This window comes from Tasmannia lanceolata, unplaced genomic scaffold (genome assembly GCF_043159265.1).
Source record: "Tasmannia lanceolata isolate RefF3 unplaced genomic scaffold, GAP_Taslan_0.1 ptg000005l, whole genome shotgun sequence".
Lineage (NCBI taxonomy): Eukaryota > Viridiplantae > Streptophyta > Magnoliopsida > Canellales > Winteraceae > Tasmannia > Tasmannia lanceolata.
Genome location: NW_027518682.1, coordinates 1,261,314 through 1,274,483, shown reverse-complemented (window position 1 = coordinate 1,274,483; position 13,170 = coordinate 1,261,314). Strand labels below are relative to the sequence as shown.

Genomic DNA, 13,170 nt, shown 5'->3' with positions numbered 1-13,170 from the left:
TTCATAAAGTTAACCCCTCTTCTATGAAAATCATGAATCTTCCCAATCTTAGGCTTTTGCCAACTAAATTAATGCATTTTCCCACCTAGATTAACTCTATCCAGAATCTTCCACCAATATTCTTGGGCAATGGATAGTGGGCCCTACTACATCAAAATTTGAGGTGTAAAATGTGGGCTCCACCTATGCACAGCGGGAGATGGTGGGCCTCAACATGCTATAACAACCTTCTTTGCGACTTTGCCCCCCCCCCCCCCCCCCCTAGAGCAAGTTCCTGGCTCCGTCCCTGGTCGTAGTATTTTCTTAATGGCACTACTCTATTTCATAATTTTCTAATTAGCTTTTCACGGGCTCAATGGCTGTGTTTGGATTGCCGGCATCCCAATCCAATTCCTATTATATTTTGATGTAATAGGAATGGGAAGAACGTTAAAACAGAAAGTTCAATTCCATGGAATCTTTTTTCATGGTTGCCAAACACAGATCTAGATTTTCACCATCCATATTACCCGATCAAAGTTCAACGTTGGAGATTAACTCATCTTAATCTTTCAGGCTATATTTTCTCCGTTGATTTTTGTCGGTGTGTATCTTAAGCATGAGACCAAGAACATGTGAGTCTCTCATGATGGTCTGCAAGATCAACGGTTTCGATTACACTTGATCATACGTGTATCCCCGTGTGAGACCCAAAAAATGGTAGTTATGTTTAATACCCACACTCTCAGCCTAGAGTCAGTGTGATAGTTTATTTAAGGATGTGGTCGTCCATGATGGGGCCCACAACTTCTGTACCCTGGTCACCCTTGTGCTCGTTTATTATGGCTCAAGACAACAATTATTCGTCTTCTTCGTGGGAAAGTGATTATCTACGGTCTCTAATCCCAATGTTTCACGTCTCTTGGATTAAAATAGCACTCATCTTCACATCTCTGTAATACAAATTTGAGATTTTCCTTTTCCAAGGAACACTTTATTTACACCTACATTGTTGCTATTATACACCCGGTTTTTGTGTCTAGCCTTTTTAAATACCATGTGCATATTCTATCTTTAAAAAGAAGCCATGCCACGAGAAGTATATGATAAGCCTGATTTGGGCCCACCCACATGATCCAGTCCATTCATTGTCCTCCTAGTTAAATCGACGGATAGGATTTGGGGCCACCTACTTCTATCTGTGGCAAGTGTAAACAGTTAAAAAAAAACAGATCCGAGAATCTGTAAATTTCCCTTTTGGCCCCGTTTTCTTTTCTGAGTCAGCATTTTCCAAACTTCCACCGACGAGAGTCCGACTATTTAAAATCTCTCTCTCTCTCTCTCTCTCATCCGTATTTGTGAATTGTGACTAGGCGTCTATCTCGGGTGGGTAAAAATTCCACGCTTAGCTAAAAAACAGTAAAATGGGACAGCCACGTGGCATTCCTGTAATTTCTCCAGGGATCAAGTCTACTTTCCCTTTCCGACACCTGGTTTCCCTCGTCCATTACTTGCACCCATACAAAAGCCAAGAAAAAGAAGAGAGAATCAACAGTTTTTCAAAGATTTACCCCTCTTTCCTGCATGTCTGACAAGTTTTTCTTTTGAAAATCATTCACCCCTAGCCATTTTCCAAAGGGTAAAGAAGAAAGGAAAAAGAAAAGAAAAAGAAATGGAGGAAACCACCGGCAAGACAGCTAAGCAGAAGCCTCAGAAAATGTCTTATTTAAGGAATTTTCGGGAGCTCAGAAATATATCTCAGCTGATGTAAGAAGGTCCTTTTGCGATATCACTTCCCGAGGCCCCCAAAACACAAGGATTTATTTCTCTCTTTCTGTTTTGGAAAAAAAAATAAAAATAGATAGCGCTGCTCAAGGACAGGTACTTTCGCTTTCCACCTTCTTCCAATGTTGCTCTTTCCCTTCTCTACTCGTCCTTTCTTCTTCTTTTTGTCAGATCTGCTTCAGAGCTTTGGTTTTGTTAGAATACAGATCCCTAGATATCATTTGTTAGATTTTTATGTAGTTTTGCTTTCTGGATTGATCAGATAAATGTTTTTCTCTGTTCATGTTTTGGCTTTTTTAGCCTTCCTTGGTTTGGTGATATTATATCTGTTTGTCTCTGTTTTTTTTTCTTTTCTTTTTCACTTGTTCTTGGTTAGGTGAGACTGAATGTTCTTCACTTTAGTTTATAGAGCATCTACTTAGATCCACGAATTATGGTCTTAATGTTTTTAAAAGGAACGAAAAGAAAAAAGAAAGAAAACGATGGGGATTGTTGAAATTAGATCCGTACTATAAAAATTGGATCCTATTTCTCTCTCACCGTGACTATCGGCATTGATGAGTAGATCTGGATCCTGAGGATTTTCAAAGCATTAACATAGATCTGAAAACTGAACTCCAAAAGATTTTCTTGGAAACCCTTTTCCTTTTGCTGTGGTAGAAAAAAGAAATTCTTCTTTTTCTTTGCCCGAAAGTATGATACTCTTTCTCAAAAAAAATTTAATTGAAGTTCCAACACATAGGAGAGATTTGTTGCTGTTGTTGGCCTGTACGAGTGTTTCTAATAAGTTTAGCATCTTGTTGTGTTGTTCTTTGTAGAAATTCTGTTGTCATTTTACATTATTATTATTGTTATGTTGGATGATTGTTAATTTGATCATTAATTTTAGCTAAAATCACAGTATTTTCAATCTATTTCCTATGATTTGAAGTCATATCTATGTTTTAATTCTTGATTTGTTAAATTACCTACTACCATATTTGTAATTCTTTCTTCTTTTTGTTCTTGTAGCTGCCATTGTTTTTCTTTAAAATTCATGAAAATGCAATCCAATGCCCCATTTCTTATTGGCTGCTTTATATGAACATTTGTTCCTTGTGTTCCACACTCTAGACATTAATTCTTCCGTATCCTTCTTCTTAGATCCCTCAACTTGTCATATTCTGGAGAGGACCTATATACATGCATGGTGCATGGAGGGGGATACTTGATTTGTGGCACTTGGTGTTCAGTGTTCTAACATTCGTGAAGGGGTTTAAGTAACTATTATTCAGACCTTTTCACAAACCTTTGAGTTCAGTGTTCTAGCATTAGTGAGAGGTTGAAATTCGTGTCACGTAAGGGATCAAAATCTTTTTTTCTTTGAAGATCCCGAAAAGGAACTAATGGGAATTATTATTGAAAAAAGGTATATATATTTTCTAGTTACCTAATTCATTCTGGTGGTCTATCGGATTGCCCTTGTGTAAAAGAAGGTAGCAAATGCTGTATTGTCCTTTCATGGGGAAGGAAATACCGAAATACAGTGCATTGTGTGTTAGTCCCCAAATTCCAAAGGTGTTTCATCTACAAAGAATCAAGTAGGGGATCCACCGTCCTTCCAAAAAAAAAGAAGAATTGTGTCTATTTTATTCGAATTTGGTAAGAGATGATCGATCACACCGAAGATTTTTTCGATTAGATGTTAAGACTCATCTGATCGCATGGTAAAAAAAAAAAAAAAAAAAAAAAACCTTAAAAAGTCTATCATTTTGTTTCATTCCATTGGTTATTGTTTTGGACTAAAAATGTTATGGATGGAATGAATATTGATTTTGTTTAATAGATTAAATGTGGAATATTATCTTTTTCAAAGATGGTTTGTTCGTAATGCATATTTTCAATGATGCTTCATAACATGGCTTACTGTTGTTTGCTTCACCAGGTGCTTAATTTCAGAAAAAGATGAAGAATAAAGATCCCAAGCCAGCCTTTTATCCTGATAAAAGTTCTAGGATAGTTCCCATTACTTTGATGTTTGTAGTACTGTGTGGGTTCTCTTTCTATCTGGGTGGTATTTTCTGCTCTGAGAAGAACAGACTCCTCGCTAAGGATGTTTTCGAACCATTCATATCCCGTAAGGAAGTCACATCCACCTCTCTTCAAATTAAACCAGTTGTCTTTCCCGAGTGTAGCAGCGACCATCAAGACTACACACCATGCACAGACCCAAAGGTATTCATAATTACTGCTTCGTATATATCACATGAGCCAAATTTTATAATTCAATGCAGCTTTCCCTAACTTATTCTATTATTTGAAGCATCTATTATCTTTCCTTGACTGCACACATGTGTGTCTTTAGAGAGAGAGAGAGAGAGAGAGGAATGATCCCACGTATCCTAGATGTATTGTATTGCCAGGCTTCCTAGTTTGTATCGTTCATATGAGGTTGAAAATGGTTTATACCTCACCTTAATTGGTTCAATGCCAAAAAATCATTATGATTGTATTATCCTAAGTTTTCGATCAAGATTCATTAAAAGTGGTTGATTTTTGCGCTATAGCCATTCTAATTTCTAAGTTGGAACCTACCACATGAATGGTTCAGCTCAATCTAGGCGTGCCTCATGTATAAGGCTAGGAAGCACGGTAATATGATTCCCGGAAGCATTGGATCATTCTCTCTCTCTCTCTCTCTCTCTCTCTCTCTCTCTCTCTCTCTCTCTCTATATATATATATATATATATATATATATATATATATATATATATATATATATATCATTTGAGAGCTGGTTAAATACTAAAAGACAAGGTGAGTTCAGTATAAACACGTATGTTGAAAATTTTGTTCGTCTGGTATGTTTTTCATGCATATCTAGACCAAGCATATGCAATGATGTACTAACTGTTACTTGTTACTGTAGAGATGGAAAAAGTATGGTGTTCATCGACTTACTTTTTTGGAACGCCATTGCCCTCCAATCTTTGAAAGGAAAGAATGCCTAGTTCCCCCACCAAATGGTTACAAGTCACCAATCAGATGGCCAAAGAGCAAAGATGAATGTTGGTATAGGTAACCTATTCTTTACTTGACCTTTATTTGCTTATGGTTTTAATGGCAAAAACTTCAATTTGCTAACTCAGATGACTTTTGATTCTGTAGCTCTTATTGGCTATGTCATGCCTTCATTTTTTGTGTGACTATAACAGTTTGTCCTTCTCCATTTGTGTGTATGATTTCAGAAATGTTCCATATGATTGGATTAACAAACAAAAATCTAATCAGAACTGGCTGCGAAAAGAAGGGGAGAAGTTCCTCTTCCCCGGTGGGGGTACCATGTTCCCCAGGGGAGTTGGTGCATACGTTGATTTGATGCAAGATTTGATTCCTGGGATGAAAGATGGGACCATCCGAACTGCTATTGATACGGGATGTGGGGTGAGTGCCTTGTCATCTCCTTTTTTTCATTTGCTTGTGTGGTTGTTATGGAATTGTGCATGCTATGGATGTCTGGAAGTGCATGTATGTTCAGTGTATGGTAACATTGATGATTCCATTTTTGGAGAATTTATATGTCCAGAAAACTACTGGTCTGAGAAACTGTGGGGGCAACAATCAAAATAAAACCTTTATCTGTCTTCCCTTGTACCTTCCCATTTTTATATCCTATATAGCACACGCGGATGAGGTATCATGGTTAATGCCTCTGCACTGCACCTCTCTAGTGTACATATGATCACATGTATGCCTAACCAGACCATCTAAATTTTGAGTATTATTACAGATGGAGTTATAACTGAAAACTAAAACTCATTTGATTATTCTATTTGTCCAATTGGTGGCTTGCAGATTAATGGTTAAAAAGAAAATTGGGCACATAGGTCCTTCATTCAGTGCGCCAAAGTCCGGTAATTGAACGTTTTTTTATTGTTAAGTATTTTAGTGGAGGCTCACAATCTGGACAGTCTTGATCACGGTATGTGCATCAGCGCTTGCCACATCTATAGTGGTGTGAAAAGTTTTCTTAGTCCATCTTTGACTCTGCTCAGTTGACCTGGTTTCTGCACTACCAAGCTGATTTGAAATACTTGTAAGTCTTGACAGCAGAAACTCCTCCAATTTGGATTACATACTATTGACTCTGTGAGTTGATTAAGCCTACATTGGAAGTACATATCCAAGTCCCAAGGTTTAGACTTGCGTAATTACCAGCTTAGATACTCTGAGGGTGCTATAATTTTTTTTTCATCTGTATACTCTATTCCATATTCATTTGGATATATTTAGTTACTAATTATGCATTCTTAGTTTCTAATACTTACATGTGTCAGATTATACCAATACCAATAATAGATAATAATTATGATAGGGATCTGATGCTGAGTCCTAGAGCTGGTTCAGTTTGGCCGCCATGTGACTTGGCTTGCTAAGATAGTGCAGCCATAGCAGTAAAGAGAAAAGGACCAGCAGAAACAGAGATTTGAGAAAGCTGTCCTGTAGTAGTGTAGATTTGCAGAGCAGGATTCGAAAATCGGAGACCGAAAGAGATGTTGACAGGCAAGAATGAGATGTGCAGATCTGAAATCTGCAAGTCCGTTGGACAAAAAAGAGGATAAGAGAAGAAGAGGAGATAACAGTCAGAAGGGAGGATAGGGAAGTGAGGAAGAGAAGAAGAGATGGGGATGGAGGGTATTGGGTGATGTCCTTACTAAATAGGGGGGTTGGAGGGGTCTTGGGTGTTGGAAAGGGAGTTGGGGTTATAGGGAATGGGAGATGTATAATCTATTCTATATTCATTTGGATATATTTAGTAAATAATTATGTATTCTTAGTTTTTAATACTGTGTCAGATTATACCAATAACAATAATAGATAATAATGATGATAATGATAGGGAGATGATATTTTCACCCCCCTCATTACGCATGCGCCCCCCTTATAACGTGATTTGACGTGAACAGTGGGCAACTTTAATGCTTTTTGACGTCAAATCATGTTATAAGCGGGGCGCAAGCGTAGTGCTTGTGTGTGTGTGTGTGGGGGGGGGGGGTGTAATATTAAGTCAGTTTTACGATATAACTACAGTGATAGTGTTGATGTGCATGGGTCTCTTTCCTTGTTTTCTTCGGAGCCTTCTTTTTATTTCTCATATCTTTCTTTATGGCCAGTTCCCTCCCTGTCGCACTTCTGCTCTATTTGATGGGAGTAACTTTCTGCTGAAATCTACATACATGCCATGTCCAAACTTACAGACGTCCTGCAAAAAACAAATCATTATATTAGCAAACCATAATAATCTGTTAGTATCTCTGAACTCACAAATATACACATCTGAGAGTAATCAAGGTTTGAAATACCTTGAACATTATATGTACAGGCTGTTATGTCGCGAAATGGACAAAATATTAAGATATTCATTCTTATAGATGTATCAATGTATCTGTAGGAGAACACTGTGCTGCTAGATGAATGAGATTGCTTTGAGGCGTGTTACAATGTCACTTTCCTTAAGACAAAATTCGCCCCCCACCAATCGTTTAATTGGTGTGCACCGGGTTATGGCAAACTTGCTTCCTAGATACAAAGAAACCCTATCTTCTGGCTGTTATCTATTGACGTAATACACCAGCGACAATAGATCTGAACTACTCTTAAATTTGACAAGACTGATGAGAAAACATGTTTCTGTTTCTGCGGAAAATAAAAGCTAGAACGAATATGAAAACTAATGCAAAAAGAACGAAGCAAGAACACCTCTGGATTGCCCATCAAAAAAAAAAAAAAGAATACCTCTGGAAGCTCTAGAAATCACAATCTTATTCTGTTCATTCGCATTGGGTTTTTCATCGGTGGGTTTTTATAGACGTATTAGTAACTTTTCATATGGGAAAGCACCCTTGATTACTCAAAGTGCGCCAAAAAGTGCCACATGTGCCTCTATCTCCCTACAGCCCATTGCCCCTCACCACTTGCACATGGGTCCATGAGGATGGTGCATTGCACCGTCCTATAGGAGACTCCCGCGTGGCAGCTACTGTAACAAATTGTAATTAACTATAACGAATACTTCAAAAGCAAAGATTTATATTCGGTCATGTTCTGAAGAATGCAGTGGATTTTTTATATACATCTAATGTTCCTTCTTTACTGTGTATCAATTGCCCATCTCCTAAGTAATAAGCTATGCAAAATAACCTTCTTGAATTTCATTGTTCTTTTAATCCTTGTAAAATAAGTAAGTGTGAAGAATGCAGTGGATTTTTTTAATATACATCTAATGTTCCTTCTTTACTGTGTATCAATTGCCCATCTCCTAAGTAATAAGCTATGAAGATTAACCTTCTTGAATTTCATTGTTCTCTTAATCCTTGTAAAATAAGTAAGTGTGAAGAATGCAGTGGATTTTTTTTATATACATCTGATGTTCCTTCTTTACTGTGCATCAATTCCCGATCTCCTAAATAATAAGCTGTGAAAAATAACCTTCTTGAAATTCATTGTTCTTTTATTCCTTGTAACATAAGTAAGAGTAAAAATTATTTTATTGAATAGATATTTTTTCATTTATCTCTAATAGGCTTCATTTCTTTAATTTTCAGGTTGCAAGTTGGGGAGGTGATTTGTTAGACCGTGGAATTTTAACTGTTTCTCTTGCTCCGAGAGATAATCATGAGGCTCAGGTTCAATTTGCCCTTGAGCGTGGTATTCCAGCCATCTTGGGTGTCATTTCTACGCAGCGCCTTCCTTTCCCCTCCAATTCATTTGATATGGCTCACTGCTCCAGATGCCTTATCCCCTGGACAGAATTTGGTAATTTATATCTCTTTCTTGACAATGTTTACTAACAGGGAACGTCTAATACTCACACAGATTTAGATGAGTACACTAGATAAAAGGTTGTAGAAGAATTTGAAAGAATAAATCTAGAAAATGTATTTATCTTTGGGTTTGTGAGTTGAATTAGGTGTTCTTTGCATTTAATTTTGGAAACCAAAATTGAAAATGAAGCCAAAAGAAAAGTTTCAGATTTAGTTGTTCATTTGTTGAATTTGGCATCTAATTTATTCAACATTCACTGTCCTTTTGACTTTTGACATTGATCATTTAAAAGAGCTGTACATCTTAATCATTTCATGAACAAATAGAAAATTTCTCCTTGCAATCTCTTAGATCTGCTTCACCAGTTCTTATTAGCATTGTACTATTTCAGGTGGAATTTACCTTCTAGAAGTACATCGAATTCTTCGGCCAGGTGGCTTTTGGATCCTCTCCGGTCCGCCAGTGAATTATGAGAACCGCTGGCGAGGATGGAACACGACTGTGGAAGAGCAGAAATCAGATTACGGGAAATTACAAAAGTTGCTAACCAGCATGTGTTTCAAATTATACAAGAAAAAAGATGATATTGCAGTGTGGCAAAAATCTTCAGACAATAGTTGTTATGATCAGAAAGCTTCAGCTAATGCCTACCCACCAAAGTGTGATGACGGCACTGAACCTGATGAGGCATGGTACATACCAATCCGCTCTTGCATTGTTACTCCAAGCCAGAAATTTAAGAAATTAGCACTAAAATCAACTCCAAAATGGCCCGAGCGGCTCCATGTTGCTCCTGAGCGCATTTCAATGATCCCTGGTGGGAGTGCTGGGGCATTCAAGCATGATGATAGTAAATGGAAGGTGAGGATAAAGCACTACAAGACTTTGCTGCCTGCACTTGGAACAGATAAACTACGAAATGTAATGGACATGAACACGGTGTATGGAGGTTTCGCTGCAGCACTTATTGATGACCCTCTGTGGGTCATGAATGTGGTCTCTTCTTATGGTGCAACTTCACTCGGTGTGCTCTATGACAGGGGATTGGTCGGAACCTACCATGATTGGTATGAAAATCCATAGGATTGCATATATGAGTGATACATGCATATTTCTATATTCATCACATTCCACTTGAATCTATGCACTTCTACATGGACATTCTATAGTCTATAGACCTATACAAACATATAATATGTTACTACTTTCTTGGTTGCATATCAAATGCTCATGCATTGTTTGCCTCCATGGTTATGTTGCTGTTTAACATGCAGATGTGATACATGCACATGTACATACATATGGTGTTTTTTTTTTGCTGATTTTATGCACCATTATTCAATATTTCTTATGATGATTTGTCTTATGTTCTGTAGGTGTGAGGCATTCTCGACATATCCTCGAACCTATGACCTGCTGCATCTCGATGGCCTTTTTACTGCTGAGAGTCAGAGGTAAAGATTCGTAACCTACTGTGTTTTTTATTTAGTCATTTCCTTTTGGCAGGATAACATGAATTGACACCCTGTAATCTTACTAACTGATACAAATGACCATGAAGTTTCACTTGACTTACGTTTAAAGACCAGCTTGCCAACCAAAACAAAAATCCCTGCCTCCGTAAGGCTGTCTCAAGTTCTGCAGACATGCTTAACTGTTTTGTAAATAAAATTGTCTTTTTGGAGCACATTTGCTTGGGACAGTTTATTTCTGGTCATGCTTCTAGTTTTAAAGAGAGGCCTCCCATGCAGTGTCTCTTTCTCTGTAGAAGCACCTACATAATAAGATGGGCATTATACAAAGTGATATGGGCAGATGGATTCTTGGTAGATTTTTGCAACTGAATGGAAGGGCTTCCATTATTCCGTTAGATTAGTTTTAGAGAAGTGGTTCTGGGAAAGGAAACTGGATAAGATTTTTTTGTTGTAAAGAGGAAGCTACAGAGGAGGAAAATCAGAAAAACAGATGCATATGATATGATTATAAAAAAACATGTGCATTGGTCTGTAGCGACCTCATTCTTGAAGAAAATTTGTCAACCACACAATCTCACACACAGAGTAAGCCAGTACCTTGTAGTAGATTGATGTTTGCTACAATTGATTTTTTTTCTTGCTCTTCCATGTCACAAATACAATGTTATCTCCGACAAACATACAATACGTTGTAGTAGAGTGAGAATCATCTGGTGAAGGAGCCTAATCAGCATTCGAGAATGCTGTGATACAAGATGTCCATGGGTGGCAAACTAGCCTTTCCTAGAGAGGACTTAAAAGATATGGAAGAATCTGAGACACCACATCATGCTAAGAGGTCCGATGGAGATGCATCAAGTAGCTAACTACTACAATATATTTTAGACAGCACTGAATGATAGTAAGATAGATAAGCTTTCCTACTAGCCTTATCAACACCTACAATGATTATTTACTGCCATTGGGGAGTTGATAGGCTTGAATCCTAGCGTGTTTGTCTTTCAAAGGAGGTCGAGCACATACTTCCTTTGAGAATAATGATGCTCATTCTTTGAAAGAGCAACTTCAATTAGTGTAAGAAATACTTCAATTCTCCTAAATATTTAGTGTCAAATGCTTTATTTTTTTGGCCCAGACAAATTTAGCATCATTTCCACATAACTACAATATTATCTACATACACCAAAAACCACAACTATACCTTATTCAACTTCTTCATTACTACAGGAAGTCCTCTGTTGGAAGCTATATGTGTTGTGCTAAACTTATTGAGCTAGGCCCTAGAAAATTGCTCAAGCAAAAGATGGATTTCTTCAACCTACATATCCTTCTGAGTCTCCTTACATGTAAACCCAAGCAGTGGAACGATATATACCTGCTGATTATTTTCACCATTTAGAGTGGCATTCTTACCATATGGCTAGGACAAGGGCTTGCCTTGTATCTTTTTTCTGACACAAGTCAGTCTTGCCTCGTACCCTTCAGATAGTGAGACAAGTAATAAGGTTTCCACTTCCATTGCTTTCCTCCACTTTGGATGTCAAATAGTCTCATGTTAAAGAGAGAAATAAGGGACACGCTCAAAGAACATACCATACCATCATTAGAGATAAAGAATTATAGGTTTTTACTTTTTGGAAAGAAGTGTCGCATACCAAGTCAGGATCTTCTAAGCAATAGTTATGACATGTTTAGGGTTGACCTGGGTAAGAAACACCTATGTAGACTGCATGATGGTGCTTGCAATGTTGTTAATGGAATGTGAATCAATTTCAATCTTCTTGGTTCAATGTGAGTACCAAGCTCTTTAGTCATGAGCTCAGTTCAAGAAAGATGCCTTTGCCACAAATTCATCTATATCACATCTATTCTAGGCCTTCAAAGATGTCTACTTGAAGGCCAAGCCATAGTGTTACTAGTTACCACATACAACTGACCCGATTTTTTATTTTTTTTGAACAATTTCTTTATGACAACTGATCTGGTTAAGCTACAAGCACAACTGTTTCAACTGTACATCTAAATTTCTTCCCTTTGCAACTTCTCTTCAGTTCCTAAATCTAGTGTGGTTTCATCATATTTCCCAATAGTAAAGATTTGTCATCGACACAACCTTTCTATGCACTCGCTTGTGTACTTCTATCTATAATAGATCCAACTTACATCTATGGGACACAATATACCTATAATTGCTGGTGGTGACACTATTCTGCAGGTGTGATATGAAATATGTGCTCCTGGAGATGGATCGGATCCTACGTCCTAATGGGTACGTAATAATCCGTGAATCCAACTATTTCTTGAATGCCATAACAACCATTGCCAAAGGGCTGAGATGGGGTTGCCAGAAACAAGACACAGAGTATAGCCTGGATAATGAGAAGATTTTGATCTGTCAAAAGAAGCTTTGGTACTCCTCTAACCAGAGTCAATGATGACAAACCAAAGAATAAAGAAGGGATACAACCCTGAGAGCAGAATTTCACCATGAAAGGTCTTTGAAGTCCAAAAGAAATGTTCTATTCATTGCCGCCAAGATCTGTGTAATGTGAATGCTTTGCCTTACATATCATCCCAGTCACAGAAATCCATGCTCAGCAGAAGCCAAGAGCTTATGGGAATCTCAACCTGGATTCATCATAGATTAGCGAGTTTTCCAATTCATTAAATTTCCAGTTTTTTTATATATATTCTTTATATGAAGCAAACAGGCCTGTGTTACCTCAACATCAGATTAGTTTTCTTGTTTTCATTTTCTTCTTGTACTTCCATTTTATGAAACTTGCAGAGATGAAATTTGTAATGAATGATAAGAGCCAAGCCTTCAGGCTTTGTAAGTTTATTTGTCGAATGAGATTTATATTGTTGGGTGAAATTACTATTTGGGTTTGTGCTTGATCTGTTCACAAAATATACTACTCGATACGAAACGGATCTTAGAGCAAGTAATAGTGCATCCCTAGTTATTATTGCTTTTAATAATAATTATTACTGCTTAGTGATTTTTATTTTATTTTTCAAAATACTCTCTCTCTCTCTCTCTCTCTCTCATGGAGTAACCCTTTGTTCTTTATGAAAAGCCCCATTCTTACACTAAACAATGAACATAAAATTGTAATGTCGAAC

At 37.4% G+C, this 13,170-nt stretch overlaps 1 protein-coding gene across 3 annotated transcripts; it reads left to right on the top strand.

Annotated features, from left to right (window-relative positions):
* Nucleotides 1–1,518: 1,518 nt before the first annotated feature.
* On the top strand, nucleotides 1,519–12,919 carry LOC143877010 (putative methyltransferase PMT20). 3 transcript variants are annotated; one of them, XM_077378712.1, is made up of 8 exons: nucleotides 1,519–1,746; nucleotides 3,689–3,978; nucleotides 4,674–4,822; nucleotides 4,993–5,188; nucleotides 8,350–8,560; nucleotides 8,961–9,636; nucleotides 9,946–10,023; nucleotides 12,260–12,919. In XM_077378712.1, the coding sequence occupies exons 2-8, from the start codon at nucleotides 3,709–3,711 to the stop codon at nucleotides 12,477–12,479; spliced, it is 1,800 nt and encodes a 599-aa protein (XP_077234827.1). In that variant the 5' UTR covers nucleotides 1,519–1,746; nucleotides 3,689–3,708; the 3' UTR covers nucleotides 12,480–12,919. The 3 variants fall into 3 exon arrangements, with proteins under 3 accessions (XP_077234827.1, XP_077234825.1, XP_077234826.1); XM_077378710.1 differs by having other exon boundaries at nucleotides 1,520–1,860; XM_077378711.1 differs by lacking the exon at nucleotides 1,519–1,746 and adding an exon at nucleotides 2,687–3,172.
* The last annotated feature ends 251 nt before the right edge of the window (nucleotides 12,920–13,170 follow it).

What these genes read in the sequence shown, in the direction of transcription:
- LOC143877010 (XM_077378712.1), top strand. Translation starts at nt 3,709, where the DNA reads ATGAAGAATAAAGATCCCAAGCCAGCCTTTTATCCTGATAAAAGTTCT. An exon ending in CTATTGATACGGGATGTGGG is followed by an intron (nt 5,189 to 8,349) that starts GTGAGTGCCTTG and finishes TTTAATTTTCAG; the next exon opens with GTTGCAAGTTGGGGAGGTGA. An exon ending in TTTACTGCTGAGAGTCAGAG is followed by an intron (nt 10,024 to 12,259) that starts GTAAAGATTCGT and finishes ACTATTCTGCAG; the next exon opens with GTGTGATATGAAATATGTGC.